The sequence below is a fragment of the Saimiri boliviensis genome, chromosome 17 (assembly GCF_048565385.1).
Source record: "Saimiri boliviensis isolate mSaiBol1 chromosome 17, mSaiBol1.pri, whole genome shotgun sequence".
Taxonomy (NCBI): domain Eukaryota; kingdom Metazoa; phylum Chordata; class Mammalia; order Primates; family Cebidae; genus Saimiri; species Saimiri boliviensis.
This window is the reverse complement of record NC_133465.1, coordinates 49,623,672-49,645,085: the sequence shown is the minus strand read 5'-3', so window position 1 is coordinate 49,645,085 and position 21,414 is coordinate 49,623,672. Positions and strand designations below refer to the sequence as shown.

The 21,414-nt window shown below is 52.2% G+C and overlaps 1 protein-coding gene across 4 annotated transcripts; it reads left to right on the top strand.

The window, feature by feature from the left end:
• Positions 1-16,043: 16,043 nt before the first annotated feature.
• SLC25A39 (solute carrier family 25 member 39) lies at positions 16,044-21,148 on the top strand. 4 transcript variants are annotated; one of them, XM_003943622.4, is made up of 12 exons: positions 16,044-16,176; positions 17,296-17,395; positions 17,515-17,574; positions 18,007-18,051; positions 18,329-18,438; positions 19,072-19,139; positions 19,281-19,405; positions 19,564-19,737; positions 20,039-20,148; positions 20,335-20,416; positions 20,495-20,575; positions 20,662-21,148. In XM_003943622.4, the coding sequence occupies exons 2-12, from the start codon at positions 17,311-17,313 to the stop codon at positions 20,775-20,777; spliced, it is 1,056 nt and encodes a 351-aa protein (XP_003943671.1). In that variant the 5' UTR covers positions 16,044-16,176; positions 17,296-17,310; the 3' UTR covers positions 20,778-21,148. The 4 variants fall into 4 exon arrangements, with proteins under 4 accessions (XP_003943671.1, XP_003943672.1, XP_074244847.1 ...); XM_003943623.4 differs by having other exon boundaries at positions 18,305-18,438; XM_074388746.1 differs by having other exon boundaries at positions 17,250-17,395; positions 18,305-18,438.
• Positions 21,149-21,414: the final 266 nt, after the last annotated feature.

The window sequence follows — 21,414 nt, the reverse complement described above, 5'->3', positions numbered from 1 at the left end:
CTGTAGCCTCAGACCCTCCTAACTCAGCCTCCTGAGTAGCTGAAGCTACAGGCACATGCCACCATTCCCAGCTAAATTTTTTTTTTTTGTATTAATATGTTGCCTAGGGTGGTCTCGAGCATCTGGCCTCAAGTAATCCTGCTGCCTCAGCCTCCCAAAATGCTGAGATTACAGATTACAGGCTTGAGCACTGGGCCTGGCTTCATCATTCCTTTTTTTTTTTTTTTTTTTTTTTAATTTTTTTTGAGACAGGGTCTTGCTCTGTCACCCAGGTTGAAGTGCAGTGGTGCCATTTCTGCCTCTGCCTCCCAGCCTCAAGCGATCCTTCCACCTTGGCCTCCCAAATAGCCGGGACTACAGGCATATATCACCATGCCCGCTGATTTTTGTATTGTTTTTGTAGAGACAGGATCTTGCCATGTTGCTCAGGCTGGTCTCAAACTTCTGAACTCAAGAGATCCTCCCGTCTCACCCTCCCAAAGTGCTGGGATTACAGGAGTGAGCCACCTTGCCTGGCCTATACAAGGTTTTGTGTGGACATATGTTTTCATTTCTCTTGGGTATATACCTAGGAGTGGAATTAGTGGATTTTATAGTAATTCTATGTTTAGTTTTTTGTGTAACTACCAGCCTGTTTTCCAAAGCACCTGCACCATTTTACATTTCCCACCAGTGATGTATGAGGCCTTCAGTTTCTCTTTAGCCTCACCCACAGTTTTTGAAAATTTATTTTTACTTTTTTTTTTGAGACGGAGTTTCGCTCTTGTTACCCGCTCTTGTTACCCAGGCTGGAGTGCAATGGCGTGATCTCAGCTCACCGCAACCTCCGCCTCCTGGGTTCAGGCAATTCTCCTGCCTCAGCCTCCTGAGTAGCTGGGATTACAGGCACGTGCCACCATGCCCAGCTAATTTTTTGTATTTTTAGTAGAGACGGGGTTTCACCATGTTAACCAGGATGGTCTCGATCTCTTGACCTCGTGATCCACCCGCCTCAGCCTCCCAAAGTGCTGGGATTACAGGTGTAAACCACCGCGCCCGGCCCTTTTTTACTTTTCTTTATCAGAAGCCCTAGAAGCTACAGCTTCACACATAGTTATCTTCTGTTATCACCTGACTTCCTTATCATAACCATCCTAAGTCTTCAGTGTGGGCTAGCAGGCTGGAGACCCAGGAGAGCTGATTGTTGAAATCTGAGGATAGCCTGCCTGCTGGAGAATCTCCTCCAGCTTGGGAAGGCCTGTCTTTCTGTTTTATTCAGGCCCATCCGCATTATGGAGGGCAATTTGCTTTACCCAAAGTTCGCTGATTCAAATGTTAATCTCATCCAAGAGCACCATCCATTGTAGCACCAATGGAGATACATTGTTCTACCATCACAGTATTATTTGTTGATTTTTTTTTTTTTTTTTTTTTTTGAGACGGAGTTTCGCTCTTGTTACCCAGGCTGGAGTGCAATGGCACGATCTCGGCTCACCGCAACCTCCGCCTCCTGGGTTCAGGCAATTCTCCTGCCTCAACCTCCTGAGTAGCTGGGATTACAGGCGTGTGCCACCATGCCCAGCTAATTTTTTGTATTTTTAGTAGAGACGGGGTTTCACCATGTTGACCAGGATGATCTCGATCTCTTGACCTCGTGATCCACCCGCCTCGGCCTCCCTATTTGTTGATTTTTTGATAGTGTTATCCTTCTTGTTGAACTGTGGGAGCTGTTTATATATTTTGGGTATTGTATATGCTGCCATGTTGCAGCTGTTTCCTCCCAATCTGTCTCTCATTTGTCTTACATGTTGTTAGGTCATCTGAAAACTATTGGTCAATCTTCCTTTGTGGCTTCTGCTTCCCATCACCCCCTCCTTTGCTTAAGAAGTTACAGGCCAGACAGGCACAGTGGCTTACGTCTGTAATCCCAGAACTTTGGGAGGCCAAGGCCGGCAAATCACTTGAAGCCAGGAGTTCAAGACCAGCCTGGCCAACATAGCAAAACCCTGTCTCTACTAAAAATACAAAAATTAGCTCTCTGTGGTGGTGCGCACCTGTAATCCCAACTACTTGGGAGGCCAAGGCACAAGAATCACTTGAACTTCGGAGGCAGAGACTACAGTGAGCCAAGATGGCACGACTGCACGCCAGCGTGAGTGACAGAGTGAGACTATGTCTCAAAAAAAAAAAGATTACATACCAGGCAGGCACGGTGGCTCATGCCTGTAATCCCAGCACTTTGGGAGGCCCAGGCCAAAGTGAAAGGATTACTTGAGCCTAGGAATTTGAGACCAGCCTGGGCAACACAGGGAGACCCCATCACTTAAAAAAAAATCATCAAAAAATTTGAAGGTGGCCAGGCACAGTGGCTCATGCCTGTAATTCCAGCACTTTGGGAGGCTGAGGTGGGTGGATCACCTGAGGTTGGAAGTTGGAAACCAGCCTGGGCAACGTGGTGAAACCCTGTCTCTACTAAAAATACAAAAATTAGCCAGGCATGATGGTGCACATCTGTAATCCCAGCTACTTGGGAGGCTGAGGCACAAGAATTGCTTGAACCCGGAAGGTACAGTTTGCAGTGAGCTGAGATTGTTCCAATGCACTCCAGCCTGGGAGGCAGAGTGAGACTCCATCTCAAAACTAAAAATAAAAATAAATCTGGCAACCCTGAGGCCTGAGGCTAAAGCGAGGGCACAGAAACAGCTGCCTCCCCGCCCCCACCTCTTCTTCCCCTCACTGCCTGAGTCATCTCTGTGTGAATGACTGTGGAACCAGTTTCCGAGGTGCCTGCCCTCATCATCAGGCACCTGATTGGTGTGCATGCTGGGGCCCGCCTGGGCGCTCTGCCCCAGGGAGGCCCCAAGGAGGTGTGAGGGATAGGCTGAGCCATACCATGAAGCCCTAGCCTGTCACAGGAAACCGCCCCCACTGTAAGAGCCCAGAGACAGTCACTCAGTCATCTGTCCTTTCTGGGCTTTGGAAGGGTGGGAGAGGGGAGAGGGCAGAGGGATGGGGACCAGGAAGCCAGGCTGGGAGCAGGGACTGGGAAAGAGGACACTTGGAGAGATCTTGCAATGGGAGCTTTCAGTTGCTGTAGAAAGCTAGCCTGGAAGGGAGATTGGTACTCAGTGCTTTCACACACTACAGGAGAGGAAACTGAGGCTCAGGGAGGCTCAGGCTGAGGCCTCCTGACTGGAGGACTTATATAGTGCCCACACCAGGGTTCTGGCTCCAGGCAGGTCTGGCTTCATGGCCACGTGATGAGGGACCTGTGCTTTGTTTAAAGCTCTACAGGCTGGGCGCGGTGACTCATGCCTGTAATCCCAGCACTTTGGGAGGCCAAGGTGGGATGATCACGTGAGCCCAGGAGCTCAAGCCTGCAGTGATCTATGATTGCAACACTGCACTCCAGCCTGGGCAAGAGAGCAAGGCTCTGCCTCTAGAAAAAAAAAAAAATTTTAAGTTCTGATGTCACTGTCTTGAAATTATTAATACTTTTGTTTTTGAGACGAGTTTTGCTCTTGTCACCAGGCTACAGTACAATGGCATGATCTCGGTTCACTGCAACCTCTGCCACCCAGGTTCAAGTGATTCTCCTGCCTCAGCCTCCCAAGTAGCTAGGATTAGAGGTGCCTGCCACCACACCCAACTAATTTTTGTATTTTTAGAAGAGACAGGGTTTCACTACATTGGTCAGGCTAGTCTTGAACTCCAGACCTCAGGTGACCTGCCTGATTCAGCCTCCCAAAGTGCTGGGATTACGGGTGTGAGCCACTGTGCCTGGCCAGAGTATTTTTTTTTTTTTTTTTTTTTTTTTTTTTGGAGATAGGGTCTTGCTCTGTCACCCAGGCTAGAGTGCAGTGGCATGATCTCGGCTCACTGCAGCCCTGCAACCTCTGCTTCCTGGGTTCAAGCAATTCTCCTGCCTAAGTCTCCTGAGTAGCTGGGATTATAGGCACTGCCACCACACCCAGCTCATTTTTCTATTTTTAATAGAGATGGGGTTTCGCCATGTTGGCCAAGCTGGTCTCAAATTCCTGACCTCAGGTGATCCACCCATCTCGGCCTCCCAAACTGCTGGGATTACGGGCGTGAGCCACCACGCCTGGCCTAATTTTTTAGTTTTAGTAAAGATGGGATTTCACCATGTTGTTCAGGCTGGTCTTGAACTTCTGACCTCACGTGATCCAACCACCTCAGCCTCACAAAGTACTGGGATTACAGGTGTGAACCACCTGTCCTGCCAGAGTCATAATACTTTTTGAGCAAGGAACTCAGAATTTTCATTTGCACTGGACCTCCAAACTGTATACCCTGTCAGGACAGGTTCTAGACACAGGTCACTGTCAGCCTGTCTCTCAGATTTAAAATGCAATGCAGGGAGACCAAGGCAGGCAGATCACTTGAGGTGAGGCGTTCGAGACCAGCCTGGCCAACATGGTGAAACCCCATCTCTACTAAAAATACAAAAATCAGCCAGGTATAATGTCAGGACCTGTAATCCCAGCTACTTGGGAGGTTGAGGTGAGAGAATCACTTGAACCCAAGAGACGGAGGTTACAGCAAACCGAGAAACTGCCACTGCACTCCAACCTGGGCAACAGAGCAAGACTCCATCTCAAAATAAATAAATAAATAAAAATAAAAAAATTAGCTGGGCATGGTGGTATACCCCTATAATCTCAGCTACTTGAGAGGCTGAGGCATGGGAATTGCTTAAGCCAGGAGGCGGAGGTTGCAGTGAGCCGAGATCATGCCACTGCACTCCAGCCTGGGTGACAGAGCAAGACTCTGTCTCAAAACAAATAAATTAATTAACTAAATAAAATACAATGCAAATTCACAGAGAATTCCTTCTTCATTATAAAAATCAAAGGGGATCAAGCAATCCTCCTACTAAGATGCTGGGCTTACAAGCGTGAGCCATGGCACCCAGCCTCAATAACTGTTTTAACACAGTGTCATGTGCAAATGTTTTTTTTTTTTTTTTGAGAGGTCTCACTTACCCAGGCTGGGAGTGCAGTGGTGTGATCTCAGCTCACTGCAACCTCCACCTTCCAGGTTCAAATGATCCTCCTGCCTCAGCTTCCTTAGTAGCTGGGACCACAGGTGCATGCCACCATGCCCCACTAATTTTTTGTATTTTTGGTAGAGACAGAGTTTCACTCCGTGGTTTGAGACCAGGCTGGTCTCAAACTCTTGAGCTTAAGTGATCCACCTGCCTCAGCCTCCCAAAGTGCTGGGATTGCAGGCATGAGCCACCATACCACCCACAAATGCATTTTAATCAAATTATAACCCAAAGCAGCACCCTTGTCCTCCCCTTTCCCACCCCAGACAGGCAGGTGGCAGGTGCCAGAGGACAAGAGTCAGTGCTTTTCTGCAAGCCAAGAGGACAGTCCGGGAGCAGAGTAGACAGGCCTCTTCACTGCCCACTGAGCTTGGATTCCAGTGTGGCCTCTTGCCAGTTGGGTGACTTTGGCTTATTTTTTTGACCCTAAATGCCTTCATCTGTGAAAAAGGCTTATTGGAATGCCTACCTCCCAGGGTGCTTAGGAGGCCTGGATGTAGCAAAACATCCTTGTGAATTGCCTGGCACATCACAGTTCCTCAATAAACAGCTACTTCCTTCTCTTTCACTCCTATGTTTGAATGAATTTTGACAAGCAAATTGCATTTATTCAACACAAATTCACAATGATATAAAATCTGTTCCTACTAGAGTGGAAAGAAAAAAACCCTGAGCAAACCAAAGACAGAACCCCAGGTCTCCTAAACCGTCCCCAGCTCCTCCATGACACAGCCCCTGAGCCCACATCTAAGGACACTGTGTCCTTCCCCTGGGAGGGGGTGGCTACCGGGTCAGGAAGGCCCAGGAGGGGCCAGGCCCCATTTGGTGGTCTGACCAGTGCCCTGTGTCCCTGGGTATGTGGAGTACCCTTCACCACGCTGTTCCTTTTTCTGAGGTTGAGGATGGTTGGGGTTGTTTCACCTCTGAGTGGTCCCTGAATTGCCTGGGGACTCTAGGAGTTGGAGCCCAGCTGTTGTCAAGGGCAGCAAGTGGACAGTTTGGGTGGTGGCAATGGAAGAACAGCTTGAGTTGTGGGCACTGTTGACTCTTTGGCAGTGAGAGCTGGGAGCAGGAGTGGAGACGACAAGAATCAGGCCTGTGTTTCAGATGCAGAGTTCCTATAACACCGTGGAGAATGATCTCATTCACAGGCATGTGAGATGCTAAAGTCTTATCCAGAGTCATTAGCTAGGAAGCAGTGGCGTCGGTGTCTGAGTGCAAATCAATCAGAGCCCAGAGTTTGTCCACTTCACCAGCTCAACTGGATGTCGATGCCAGCTCAGCTGATGGCCCTCATTCTCTGTTGGAAATGGAAGCTCAGCTGTGCCGCAAAGAAAAATCAGCACTGAGACAAAGGCTCTTTTAGCAATGCAATTTTTACTTCCTGGACGGCAGGAAGGGCACTCTCACTAGCCATCGTGCCACGAGAATACAATGGACAAAGTAAAACAGACAAATGTAGCCCTTACACATCTGGGGCCATCCTTGCTGCTATGTCTGATCTCCGTTGGCTGGAGCCAAACCTCACAACTTAAAGTAAAACCCGATTGGCTAATAACGTAAAACTTTTCTAAACAGGTAGAAGCAACGGAGAGCTGGGATATACATGCCTGTGAGCACATCCAGCACAGATATCTTGGTTAAAGTACAAGGACACAGAATGTACCATGTGCCTGTAAGCACGGCATGTCTAACAGCTACATAGGATAGGGCTTAACAAAGTTATTAGCACACTTATTTTTTAACAAGAAAGGAAACTTTAAAAAGGAACTTTTCTACTTCCCACATCCTCCCTCCCAGCCCACTTGAGCTCCCCTCGCCTTTCTCCAGGTGGGCCCCTTGTGAGTCAGGAGGTATCTGCTCCAACTGACCTGGATAGATTACTCAACTCCTCTAAGGCTCGGTCTCCTCATCTGTAAAATGTGTACGCAACAACCCCCTCACGCCCTTCACACAGTCATGTGAGGTTCAAACGGGATGATGGATGTGAAAACATCTTGTAAACTGGCACATTAAAGGGCTGGGTTACATGAAACAGCCCTGCCCAGGGAGCTCAGCGAGGTCGGGTCAGAGTCATCCCCGAGAGCTCAGAGAAGGGCAGAGAGAAGTCAGCTGCACAGCGGACAGGAAGGGAGAAGGAGCAGCCCGCCTCGGGCCGCTGTTGTCACGCACTGTCGTCACACTCCTCATCTCTCACCTTAAACTTTGGCAGCCCTAGGAAGGAAGTGGGGCCAGGAGTACTATCCTTTCCATTTAATTTAATTCATTTATTTTTTATTTGGTTATTTATTTATTTTTGAGACAGAGTCTCGCTCTGTCACCCGGGCTGGAGTGCAGTGGTGCCATCTCAGCTCATGGCAACCTCCGTGTCCCAGGTTCAAGCAATTCTCATGCCTCCACTTCCCAAGTAGCTGGGATTACAGGGCGCACCACCACACCCGGCTAATTTTTGTATTTTGAGAGGGTTTCACCATGGTGGTCAGGCTGGTCTTGAACTCCTGACCTCATGATCCACCCACCTTGGCCTCCCAAAGTGCTGGGATTGCAAGCATGAGCTACCACACCCAGCTTTCCGTTTTAAAGATGAAGAAACTGAGACCCAGGATGGAGACAAGGTCCCCTGATGAATTAGCAGAGAAACCTGTACTCAAATGTATATCAGGAAACTTTAATTTAATCTCTTCTGCTAGGTTGATAGCTGGCATACTTGGTTTCAGTGTTTTTAAAAGGTAGGTCCTGTTAATGTTTATTGAGATTCATATTGTACCAGGTTCTGTATTGAGATTTGCATTGTGCCAGGCTCTTTCATCTTTAACACAATCCTTTGAGGTAGGTACAATTTTTATTCCCATCTTACAGTGAAGTAACTAAGGCTAAGCACTGTGGTATAATCCTGGCACTTCGGGAGGTGGATGCAGGAGGATCACTTGAGCCCAGGAGTTTGAGATCAGCCTGGGCAATATAGTGACACCCCATCTCTATAAAAAATAAACAAAATTAGCTGGGCGTGGTGGTTCATGACTGTAGTCCCAGCGACTGGAGCAGGGAGTGGGGGAGGTGTCCAAGGTGGGAGAATCGCTTTACCACGAGATAGAGGCTGCAGTGAGCTGTGATTGTGCCACTGCGCTCTAGCCTGGGCAACAGAGTAAGAGACCCCAACTCAAAATATATATGTATGTATTAGCCAGGCACACTCCTATAGTCCCAGCTACTTGAGAAGCTGAAGCAGGGGGATCACTTAAGCCCAGGAATTCAAGGCTGCAGTGAGCTATGATCACACCACTGCAGCCCGGCCTGAGCAACAGTGAGACCCCCATATGAAAAAAAAAAAAAAAAGCCCCTGAGGGAAGTTAGGCAACCTGTGTGACCTCAGGTCCCACAGCTGAAATGAATCCACGTCTGGCCCAGATCCTGAATTTGTAATCACCACCTACCACATACTTTTCCTTTCATTTCATTTCCTTCTTTCTTTCTTCCTTCCGTTTCTTCTTTCCTTCCTTCTCTTTATTTCCTTTATTTTTTTCTTTCCCTCTCTTCTTTCTCTCTCTCTTTCTTTATGCTTTCTCTTTCCTTCCTTTTTTAAATTTCTCTTCTTTTTCTTTTTGACAAGGTCTTGCTGTGTCACTGGCTGGACTGCAGTGGTGTGAAATTAGCTCACTGTAACCTCAGACTCCTGCGCTCAAGGTGATCCTCTGCCTCAGACTCCTCACCAGGCTAAATTTTAAATTTTTTGTAGAGATGGGGCTCTTAATTGCTGCTCAGGCTGGTCATCACCTCCTGGGCTCAAGCTATCCTCCTGCCTTGTGTGGGGATTACAGATGTTAGCCATCTCCCCAGCCTCAGAAGGCTTTTCCAATGTAAGCTCATGTGACATACTCCACCTCTAAGGTGAGTGCTCCCCTCCTCCCAGCCTGCTCCACCCTCCCTTGGCCCTCACCACTGGTTAATCTCCATTGTGTTCCTGGACTCCCTAGCTGCCCCTTTTCTAACCACCCCCCACAGATATTCTATCACATGACCCTGTTTTATTGCCCCAACACGTCTTGCTGTCTGAAATTGTCTTCTTTATTTACTCATTTGTTTGGGTCCCTGCACTAGACAGTGTGAGTGTGGACTTTATGTGGCTTGTTTGGCTTTCTTTCTGCTGTGTCCCAGGGCCAACGACAGTATTTGGCTCATGACAAACACTTAAAAAAATTTTTTTGGGTGGCCAGGCGCGGTGGTTCACGCCTGTAATCCCAGCACTTTGGGAGGCCAAGGCAGGTGGATCACGAGGTCAGGAGATCAAAACCATTCTGCCTAACATGGTGAAATCTTGTCTCTACTAAAAATACAAAAAATTACCCAGGTGTGGTGGCACACGCCTGTAGTCCCAGCTACTCGGGAGACTGAGGCAGGAGAATTACTAGAACCTGGGAGGTGGAGGTTGCAGTGAGGTGAGATCACACCCAGGCTGGAGTGCAGTGGGCTCCATCAACCTCTAGCCTCAGCTGAGTAGCTGAGACTACATGTGTGCGCCACCACGCCCGGCTAATTTTTTGTATTTTTAGTAGAGACAGGGTTTCACTGTGTTAGCCGGATGGTCTCGAACACCTGACCTCAAGTGATCTGCCCGCCTTGGCCTCCCAAAGTGTTGGGATTACAGGTGTGAGCCACCACACCTGGCCTCTGCAAGATTCTTAACAAGATCAGATTCAAGATGTGCTTTCGGTAATACCTGTTTTGTAGCCCTCCTCTAAGATTCAAAAATGAAATTCCTAGGTAATATAATTGTCCTACATACATTTTTAGACATCTGTATAAAGTTAAGTCTGCCATGTAGAGGAAGAATAAAAAGAAAGTAATTTATAATAAAATAATATATATGTGAATACAAAAGGTCAGGCTTAGCCACACAAAAGAAAATACACTGGGGCCGGGCGCAGTGGCTTACACCTGTAATCCCAGCACTTTGGGAGGCCGAGGCGGGTGGATCACGAGGTCAAGAGATCGAGACCATCCTGGTCAACATGGTGAAACCCCGTCTCTACTAAAAGTGCAAAAAATTAGCTGGGCATGGTGGCGTGTGCCTGTAATCCCAGCTACTCAGGAGGCTGAGGCAGGAGAATTGCCTGAACCCAGGAGGCGGAGGTTGCGGTGAGCCGAGATCGCGCCATTGCACTCCAGCCTGGGTAACAAGAGCGAAACTCCGTCTCAAAAAAAAGAAAAGAAAAGAAAAGAAAATACACTCAGGCTGGGCAGGGGCTCACGCCTATAATCCCTGCACTTTGGGAGGCCGAGGAGGTCGGATCACCTGAGGTTGGGAGTTTGAGACCTGCCTGGCCAACATGGTGAAACCCCATCTTTACTAAAAATACAAAAGTTAGCCAGGCGTGGTGGTGCGTGCCTGTAATCCCAGCTACTAGGGAGGCTGAGGCAGGAGAATTGCTTGAACCCAGGAGGCGGAGGTTGCGGTGAGCCGAGATCGCGCCATTGCACTCCAGCCTGGGTAACAAGAGCGAAACTCGGTCTCAAAAAAAAAAAAAAAAGAGTTCAACCAGGGAGAGTACCCGTTAATGGTATTTACTTTCAGTATTGGAACCTGAGCTTTTATCATTTGTAAAACCACTTTTTAAATCATGTTAATTATCCAGAAGCGTGTTCGCTTGGAACCTCTGTTATTAAAGCTATACTGAATAAATGTGAGGAGGAACAACTAAAAAAAAAAAAAAAGAAACAAAACAAGAAAAAACAAAAAATGGAATGGCAAATGACGTTTGGAAAAGTTCTTAAAGACAAAACTCAGTCTTCCCTAGGATTGCAGGGTGGTTTTATTCCTGGAAAACTCAATCCACAGCAGAATGTCAGTATTCCAAAGAGGTATGGTTACAACCGGGGCAATGTAGAAAAGCCCTGACTCTACAAAAAATACAAACAAATTAGTAGGGCGTGGTGGCGTGCTACTTGGGAGGCTGAGGTGGGAGGATCTCTTGAGCTGGGGAAGTTGAGGCTGCAGTGAGCCATGATCGTGCCACTGCACTCCAACCTGAGTGACAGAGTGAGAGACTCTGTCTCAGAAACAAACAAACAAACAAACAAAAACAAACAAACGGTGTGGGTAGTGGGGTAAAACAGAACCATCTTCCAGGTCTGAGAATTGCAAACATTCGCCATGCATGTAACTGCCCAGAAAGGCAGAGGGAAATTGAGAGATGTCTTCGTGTTGGAAATTCTCTGTTGTATCTATCAGAACATCCTACACTTTCCAGGGCATTTATCGTCCCTGACCTGCCATCTAACAAATGCCAGAAGCCCCAATCTTGTGACAACCAGAAATGACGGTGGCCTCATAAATTTCAAAAAATGTCCCCTAGGGGGCAGTGACGCTGCTGGTTGGACAACTGTCCGGCACGCTGTCCATGCTGGCTGTTTAACCATCTTTGAGATTGTTTTACATCATGATATAGAGATCTGCAGCCCTCACCCCAACCCCACCCGGATAGGTCAAGGAATGCTGCCCTTTTGAGGCTGTGTGGATTTGTCACATGGAGATACTGTCATGCACTTAACAGTTCCCTTTCAAGGGTTGTTCTGCTGTTACAATCAAGGCTGCCATCAAGGCTGAGCTGATGCCATCGGTTAGCACTTGTACGAGCCGATGACTAGAGAAACGCTTAGGCGTGGGCTGGCTGGGTCAAGGGTTTAGAATTTTCATAGCTATGGCTAAAACTACCTTCCATATTAATCCATGCTCCCCCAGCAGAGCAGAGCTCTGGGACCCAGGCTGGGTAACATTCTGGAAAGTCTTAGCCAGGACCCTCTCCCTTTAGGGGCCCACCTCCTCAGACCACACCCAGGGCCCCCCTAATAAAGCCTTGGGTGTCCAGACTCTCCCAGGCCATCTTCTCAGGCCACAGAGGCAGGGGGAGACAGGGAGGACTTTCCAAAATTGGGCTAATCTTGGCTATTTTATATATATATATATATATACGTATATGCACACACATATCCTATATACATATATACATGCACACACATACACACACGCGTGCGCATATATATATATCTTCTTCTTTTTTCTTTTTTAAAGACGGGGGTTTCACCATGTTGGTCAGGCTGGTCTTGAACTCCTGACTTCAGGTGATCTGCCCGCCTCGGCCTCCCAAAGTGCTGGGATTACAGGCATGAGCCACCGCGCCTGGCCCTCTTCTTTTTTTCTTTTTTTCTTTTTTTTGAGACAGAGGCTCGATCTGTCACCCAAGCTGGAGTGCAGTGGTGCTGCAATCTCAGCTCACTGCGACCACCACCTACCAGGTTCAAGTGATTCTCCTGCCTCAGCCTCCTGAGTAGCTGGGATTACAGGCACCCGCAACCATGCCTAATTTTGTATTTTTAGTAGAGACAGATTTAACGTTTTGCTACATTGGCTTTTCTTTTCTTTTCTTTTTTTTTTTTTTTTTTTTTTTTGAGATAAGATCTTGCTTTGTCACCCAGTATGGAGTGCAGTGGCACAATCACTGCTCACTGCAGCCTCCACCTCATGGGCTCTAGCAATCCTCCCAGCTCAGCCTCCTAAGTAGCTGAGACTACAGGTGCCTAACACCACATCCAACTAATTTTTTTATTTTTTGTAAGAGACAGGGTCTCCCCAAGTTGCCCAGGCTGGTGTCAAACTTGTGGGCTCAAGCAGTCCTCCTGCCACGGCCTCCCTTACACGTGTAAGCTACTATGCCTGACTTCTTTCTTTGCTGAGCCATTTAAGACTAAGTTACAGACATGATAACACTTTATTCACTCCTAAACACTACAGTTTCCTGTGTTTCCTAAGAACAGGGCATTCTCCTACAAAATCACGGTATCGTTATCACACTCCAGAGATTTTAACACTGACCAAGTAATATTGGAGTTATGACACTCCAGAGATTTTAACACTGTCCAAGTAATATTGGACAGGCACTGTGGCTTACAGCTGTAATTCCAGAACTTTGGGAGGCCGAGGTGGGCAGATCATCTGAGGTTAGTAGTTTGAGACCAGTCTGGCCAATATGGTGAAACCTCATCTCTATTGAAAATATAAAAATTAGTCGGGCATGGTGACAGGCACTTGTAATCCCAGCTACTCCGGAGGCTGAGGCAGGAGAATTGTCTGAACCCAGGAGGTGGAGGTTGCGGTGAGCCGAGATCGCGCCATTGCACTCCAGCCTGGGCAACAAGAGCGAAACTCTGTCTCAAAACAAAAACAATACAGTAACAGCAACAGTAGTAGTCGTCATAGAATGCTTGCCACGTGTCAGGGCTCTATGCACTTCACAGCTATTAATGCATTAAATCCTCAGATAATCCCTAGAGGAAGGTGGGTTATCATCACCGTTAGTTCGTTTCGTAAATGGGGAGACTAAGGCTTAGAGGCCTTAAGACATTTGCTAGTAAGAGGCAGGCGAGATGGAAAGCCAGGTTAGGGCGCTGCTGGGATAGAGTATCTGGGCTGGACAGGGTGGGAGGAAGCCCATCTGGCTCAGGAACCCGGGCAGTCTAATGCTGACTCTTTTTTTGAGTGACCTTGGGGCGATTTGACCTCTGGGACCTCTCTTTTCCCATGTGTAAAACGGGAGACTGTGGTGCGGAAGGTCCGGGTTCTACTCTACACAAGAAGTCACTACACACAAGGGCCCTCAGTTTCCTCCTCTGTTCAGTAAACCAAAACTTCAAAGTTGTAAAGAGCCTTGGTGGAGAGTAGGTTCTCACCTCGACCTATTTATTTACATATTTATTATTTTTTGAGACGGAGTCTGCCTCTGTCATGCAGGCTGGAGTGCAGTGGTACGTTCTCTGCTCACTGCAGCCTGGACCTCTCCGGCTCAAGCGATTCTCCAGCCTCAGTCTCTCGAGTAACTAGGATTACAAGCACAGACTACCACGCCCGGCTAATTTTTGTATATTTAGTAGAGATGGGGTTTCGCCATGTTGGTCAGGCTGGTCTCGAACTCCTGACCTCAGGTGATCCGCCCACCTCGGCCTCACAAAGTGCTGGAGTGAGCCACGGCGCGCGGCCTTAATCTATAGTTTTTAAAACTATGTCGTGTCATTTCTGAACTCAGTTTGAGGTAGGAAGGGAATGGAAAGGAGGCCTGCTCTAGGGCCCTTTTGCCCAGCGTCCCCTTTACCCGCCACAGATTGCACTGTCCCCGCCCCCAAGCTGGGGTTTCCGAGCTGTGGGGGAGGCCAAAGGCATTGTCTCAGGGAAAGCTGATAGTTGGCCCCTCGGCGTCCACGTGCTAACCCTGCCCGCGCAGGCTGACTGGGCGGTTCCAGCGCCGGACGCGACCAGTGGGAGCCTGAGGGGCGGGGAAGGCGGTGACGTCAAAGCCGCGGCCTACCCTTCTTAAAGGCGCAGGCTAGGACCCCGTGCAGCTTTCTGTTAGGACAAGTAAGCACGGTGGCGCAAAAGTTCTAAACACGAGGTGTGTGGTAGGGCCTGGAGTACGGGGCTGGCCTGGAGAAAATGTCTCCCTAACAAGCGGGACCGGAGACGGCAGCGCTGGATTTAAGCCCGTCTGTCTCACGGGGAGGCAGTGTGGGACCGTGGAAAAAGCACCCGCCGGTTCGAATCCCGGGCTCCTCACGTCGATCCTCAGTTTCACCTTCTGCAATCTGTCAGTCTGTCTTCCTTTCTTTTTTTCCTTCCTTTCTTTTTTTCTTTTTTGAGACGGAGTTTCGTTCGTGTTGCCCAGGCTGAAGTGCAATGGCGCGATGTCGGCTTACCGCAACCTCCGCCTCCCGGGTTCAAGCGATTCTCCTCTCCTGCCTCAGCCTCCCGAGTAGCTGGGACTACAGGCATGCGCCACCACGCCCGGCTAATTTTATATTTTTAATAAAGACGGGGTTTCACCATGTTGGCCAGGCTAGTCTAGAACTCCTGACCTCAGGTGATCCGCCCGCCTCTGCCTCCTAAAGTTCTGGGACTACAGGCGTGAGCCACTGCGCCCGGCCTAGGGTAATCTATTTCAACAATAACCTACTGCAAAGAGTTCTGAGGCTCAGAAGAAATCATAGCGCGAGAGCAACCAACACCAAAACGTCGGTGCCCTCTCTGTGCTCATCCTGCGCAGGAGTCTTCCCGGACCGAGGCGGGTTGTGATTTGCCCAAGGTCACGCGGAGGTGGGACCCCGCTCCCCACGGCTCCCTGGGCTCCCCGCACCTGCTCCCGTCCCGGCCCGCCCGGCCCGGGCTGTAGCTCGGCCAACCCAGGGGCCCACACGCGCGCGGGGCCCCGCGGTTTACAACGCCGTTTTGCAGTTGCAGGCTTAACCTGCAAAATGCGGGCGATGCGAAGGCGGGCGGGAGAAGCTGTAAAGTCTCGGCGGGTAGCCCGGCAAGTAACTTCGTCGTTACTGTGCGTTCTCCCTGCGATCTCGAAGAATTCACCCTCACTGCCGCCGCCACGCACCTGAAGACCCCGAGGAAGGGGCTAGTGCGTTTCCCTCGCCGTCCGGAAGGCGCTGGGGTCCCCAGTGCCGCGCGCGGCCGGGGCGGGGCTGATGAAAATGCCTGGAATCCCAGCACTTTCCGAGGCCGAGGTGGACGGATCGCTGGATCCCAGGAGTTCCAGACCAGCCTGGACAATATAGAGATACAAAAATAAAACTAACAAATCAGCCGGGCATGGCGGCGCGCGCCTGTGGTCCCAGCTACTCGGGAGGCTGAGCCGGGAGGATCGCTTGAACCCGGGAGGTCGAGGCTGCAGTGAGCGTAGATCGCGCCACTGCACTGCAGCCTGGGCGACAGGGTAAGGCTGAAAAAGATGCTGTCTAAAAAAAGATGCTGTAAGTGCCTGCTGCTGCCTGGTTAAGCGCGACGTGGAGACCGCAACCTTGGCCCGCAGGCCTCAGCGCTGGATAGGCTGGAACCTGCCCGCGCGGCCCCAGCAAGGGGGCGGGACTGCCGCGGAGGCGCGAATGGGAGGAGCCGGAGATACTCCGGACGTGCGGCTGGTCGGCCCGCGGGGGGCGGGGCCTCGCGGCAAGGTGTGGGGGCGGGGCCCACTTCGGTGCGGGCCAGCGCGCGCGGACTCCGCACAGTCGGCGGAGCCGGTATGGGCCCGCCCGGCCCTGGGTGCCGCGCCTCACGAGCACCGGCCTAGAGCCAGGTAGGCGGCGCTGGGCCGGGGCTGAGGGCGGAGACGGGAGCGAGGGTCTTTGGGCGGCCTTGCGTGCCAGGGCGGGTGCTGGGGGCTGTCGGGCTGCGGTGATTTTCCTCACCCGGCGGCTCTGCGCGGTCCAGGGCCGGGAGCGTAGCTGAGGGTCGAGGGGAGATCCTGGCTCCCTGACCCTGCTTCCCGTTCTCCCGGCTGCGCCTCCGGCCTGCATTTTGTGGCGGAAGGCCGGAGACTGCTCTTCTTTTCATGGCCCCGGGCCTGGCCCGTCCGGCCGTGCGGGGAGGGCCTAGCACCCCAGCCCCGTCCCGAGGAGGCGACGGGCCCTTCGTGATCATCAGATTTGTTTACACGTCACTCTCGGTGCCCGGCCGTCCCTCCACGCCCGGTGACTTCGGCTCGCAGGTGCCCGCCCGGGGCCTTTGTGCTGGAGTGGGGCGGCCCAGGTACTTTAATTTTGGGGCCACGAGGGCCCAACCCGCCCCTGCACTTAGGAGGTGGGCAGTGAACACGTGCGAGGCGGACCAGGGAACGTCCCTGGCCCCCATTGCCTTCGAGTAATAGATCTGAAACCCCAGCTTCCTTCGGAACCACCCCCGAGTGACCTTGGGCTAGGCCACCTCCTCTCCCCGAGCCTTGGTTTTTTTCCCTGCTGATGGGGGCAGACAGTCTCTGCTTTAGAGGTCATTGCCAGGGTTGTTGAGGCAGCGCATGTTCTGAGGGCGGTGGGTGAAAGTCGGGTTTAAGTCTCGTAGTGGGCCGGGCGCAGTGGCATGCGCCTGTAATCCCAGCACTTTGGGAGGCCGAGGCGGGCGGATCTCGAGGTCGAGAGATTGAGACGATCTTGGCCAACATGGTGAAACCCCGTCTCTACTAAAAATACAAAAATTAGCTGGGCATGGTGGCGCGCTTATAGTTCCAGCTACTCAGGAGGCTGAGGCAGGAGAATCGCTTGAATCCACGAGGCTGAGGTTGGCCTGGGACAGAGCGAGACTCCGTCTCAAAAAAAAAAAAAGAAAGAAAGAAAAGAAAAGAAAGGTCTCATGGTGGTCCCGTCTCCTTTCCAGGGCGTCCCTGGAGTGATGCTTCATTTGACTAAGGTTTGGTTTTCAGGATTGAAGCTTCAAAATGACTGACCAGGATCCTGGGGGCATCAGCCCCTTCCAGCAAATGGTGGCCTCAGGCGCTGGGGCGGTGGTCACCTCCCTCTTCAGTAAGACCTGGGGAGGTGGGGTGTGGGCAGGTGGGGATGGTGCAGACCCGAGATTGGAGGCAGTGTGGTCTTGGGGGTGGGGTCCTGAAAGGAGCCTTCAGACCCACTTCCTCCCTCAGTGACACCCCTGGACGTGGTGAAGGTTCGCCTGCAGTCTCAGCGGCCTTCCATGGCCAACGGTGAGTACCTGAACCCAGAGCTAGTGAGGGGTGGTGCCTAGGCAAAAGAAAGATCTCCCAGAGGCCCGGCGAGGTAGCTCATGCCTGTAATCCTAGCACTGTGTCTGGGAGGCTGAGGCGGGCAGATCACCAGAGGTCAGGAGTTCAAGACCAGCCTGGCCAACATGGTGAAACCCCGTCACTACTAAAACTACAAAAATTAGCTGGGCATGGTGGCATATACCTGTAGTCCCAGCTACTCGGGAGGCTGAGGCAGGAGAATTGCTTGGACCAGGAGATGGAGATAGCAGTGAGCTGAGATTGTGCCACTGTGCTCCAGCCTGGGCGACAGAACAAGATTCCATCTCAAAAAAAATAAAAGGATCTCCCAGAGATGGGGCCCCTGGGATAGGTGGGGGCTCTCCTGACTTGAGGGACTGCCTTGTGTTTTAGAGCTGACGCCTTCCTCCAGACTGTGGAGCCTCTCCTATACCAAATGTGAGTGCCCCAAGCCACAGGGAGCCTGGGAGGGTGCAAGGGAGAGAGTTCCTGTCCCTGTCCCCAGGGCACCAGTGGGCTCCAGAGCCATGGACTAACACACACCCCCAAGTCATGCCAGCGAGTCCTGTGACCTGTACCAGAACATCCACACGGGGACCTGGCGTCTACTGCCTTCCAGGGATGGGGGCCCACCGCCTCCTTGCAAGGTTCTAGGGTCCTGTTTTCGTAATGCCCCCTTGCCTTTCCCCAGTGCCCTCCTCTCTGCAATCCACAGGGAAGTGCCTCCTGTACTGCAATGGTGTCCTGGAGCCCTTGTACCTGTGCCCAAATGGTGCCCGCTGTGCCACCTGGTTTCAAGACCCTACCCGCTTCACTGGCACCATGGTGAGAAGCAGCTGGGTCCCTGAGGAGTTGAATCTGGCTGGGCAGCAGACCCAGGAAAGAAGGGGTAGGGCAAGGCACACAGAGGTAGCCCGTCAGTCAGGAAGGGCTTCGGGAGAAGGCAGTTACCTCCGTGAGGTTTTTTTTTTCCTTTTTAAACAGCGGCTCGCTCTGTCAGCGAGGCTGGAGTGCGGTGGCTTAATCTCGGCTCACTGTAACCTCCGCCTCCCAGGTTCAAGTGATTCTCCTGCCTCAGCCTCCCAAGTAGCTGGGATTACAGGCATGCACCACCACCCACTGCTAATTTTTGTATTTTTAGTAGAGACAGGGTTTTGCCATGTTGGCCAGGCTGGTCTCCAACTCCTGGCCTGAAGTGATCTATCCGCTGTAACCTCCCAAAGTGCTGGCTGGGATTACCTGTGTGAGCCACCATCACTGGGCTCCATGAGGTTTTTGAAGAGTGACCACGTGTCCACCTGGACCCAACTGGGGTACTGCATGTGTACAGGCAGGGAGGCCTGAGGGCTGTGGGCAGAGGCTGAGGGCATCAGGCAGAGGCCCAGCCCAGGCCAGCCCCATCGCAGACATCTCACTTGTGTCCCTTCTCTTCCCCTGGGCTGGTGCCTACTTGGCCAGGACGCCTTTGTGAAGATCGTGAGGCACGAGGGCACCCGGACCCTCTGGAGCGGCCTCCCTGCCACTCTGTGAGTAGCCGGGTCCCACACCACTCTCTTCTGGTAGCTCCTGACCCCTTGCTCCCTGCTGAATGGCTGGGTGGGGCAGGCGATGCCTCAAAAGTTTGGGTCCCCTTGAGAGTTCCTGCTAACCTCTCTCCATATCCCCAGGGTGATGACTGTGCCAGCTACTGCCATCTACTTCACTGCTTATGACCAACTCAAGGCCCTCCTGTGTGGTCGAGCCCTGACCTCTGACCTCTACGCACCCATGGTGGCTGGTGCGCTGGCCCGCTGTAAGCATACTCTTGGGCCTTTGACCTCCCTCTGTCCCCACCTCTGCCCAAGCCCAGTCAGTCCCAGCTCTCAGCCCCAACCTCTGCCAGCCTAGGGGTGGGAGGAATATTCTAGGTGACCTGACTTCTCCCCACTGTCACTCCCATGCCCCCCACAGTGGGCACTGTGACTGTGATCAGCCCCCTGGAGCTCATGCGGACAAAGCTGCAGGCTCAGCACGTGTCATACCGGGAGCTGGGTGCCTGTGTTCGAACTGCCGTGGCTCAGGGTGGCTGGCGCTCGCTGTGGCTGGGCTGGGGCCCCACTGCCCTTCGAGATGTGCCCTTCTCAGGTATGCACCGGGGTGTAGCGGGTGGGTAAGGGAACCCTGGAGTGAGGCACAGAGGGTCTACGGCCAAGTCCCAGCTTTGTGACTGGTGACCGTGAAGTCACTTAGCTTTTCTGAGCTGTGCATTTCTTATCTGTGAGTATTTGCCCAGGCTGTGAGGAGGCAATTCCTACAGAGAGCCTGCTCCCAAGCTGCATGTAGCAGACGAGACTCAGCTGGGAGGGAGTGGTGGCAGTGGAATATGGAAGGTCTGGGCCCACCTCCTTGCCCTCCCTATCTCTAATCAATGCACCCCCACCCCAAGCCCTATACTGGTTCAACTATGAGCTGGTGAAGAGATGGCTGAATGGGCTCAGGCCAAAGGACCAGACTTCTGTAGGCATGAGCTTTGTGGCTGGTGGCATCTCAGGGACGGTGAGTGAACTGGGCTGGAGGTGAGGGCAGCAGAGGTCTCTCTTGGGAGGGGGAGCCTGAGGGTTTTTGGAGATGCCAGAAGCAGACCCTATGAGGCCTTTGTCCCTCCCAGCCGCAGGAGCCACCTGGGAGGCAGGGCTGGGGTCCTGGGAGTGGAGCTGAGCCTTCCCCCTGCCCCCCGACCAGGTGGCTGCCGTGCTGACTCTACCCTTTGACGTGGTGAAGACCCAACGCCAGGTTGCACTGGGAGCGATGGAGGCTGTGAGAGGTGAGGGCCCAGGCTGGTGTGGCAGGGGGTAGGCAGAGTCCCGAATGTCGTCTCACTGAGCCAGCCTCATGTCTGCAGTGACACCCCTGCGCATGGACTCCACCTGGCTGCTGCTGCGGAGGATCCGGGCCGAGTCGGGCACCAGGGGACTCTTTGCAGGTCAGTGTGTGGGGTTGGGGTTGGGGGTGGGGCAGGGGCTGTGACCCTGTCACCTGACCCCTGACCCGGGCTCCCTCCCACCTCAGGCTTCCTTCCTCGGATCATCAAGGCTGCCCCCTCCTGCGCCATCATGATCAGCACCTATGAGTTCAGCAAAAGCTTCTTCCAGAGGCTCAACCAGGACCGGCTTCTGGGCGCCTGAAAGGGGCAGGGAAGCAAGGACCCCAGCTTTCCACGGATGGGGAGAGGGCAGGAGGAGACCCAGCCAAGTGCCTTTTCCCCAGCACTGAGGGAGTGGGCTTGTTTCTCTTCCCTCCTGGCGACAAGCCCAAGGGCAGGGCTGCCCCTCTGGGCGGCCCTGGCCTTCCTCAGATGCAGCTTCTTCCTGCTGTTCCAGTTGTGGGGATCATGGCTTTCCCACCCCGAAAGTTCAAGACCAAGTCTTTCAGCTGCCCCCTTCATGTTTCTCTGTGTTTGCTGTAGCTGGGCCTGTCTCCAGGAGCCAAGAAACCCGCAGCCTGGTGTAGTCTCCCTGACCCTTGTTAATTCCTAAGTCTAAAGATGATGAACTTCTGCCTGGTGCCTGTGCCTCTGGGGCCTGGGGTGGCTGGTGAGGGAGGCCTGGGAGGGACCCTGGTGCTGGTTTGGCTGCCCAGGGTGGCACCCATAAAGAAGACCCCTCCAACGTAACGAGAGTCAGTCAGGGTGAAGACCTAGAGTGTGGGGGACCACAGGTAGACATCCTGGGGACCATGTTAGGGTTAGAATGGGGGATGATGGCACCTCTCCTTAAGGGAACCTTAAGCGACAGCAGAGGAGTGAGTGTTGCTTAACTGCCA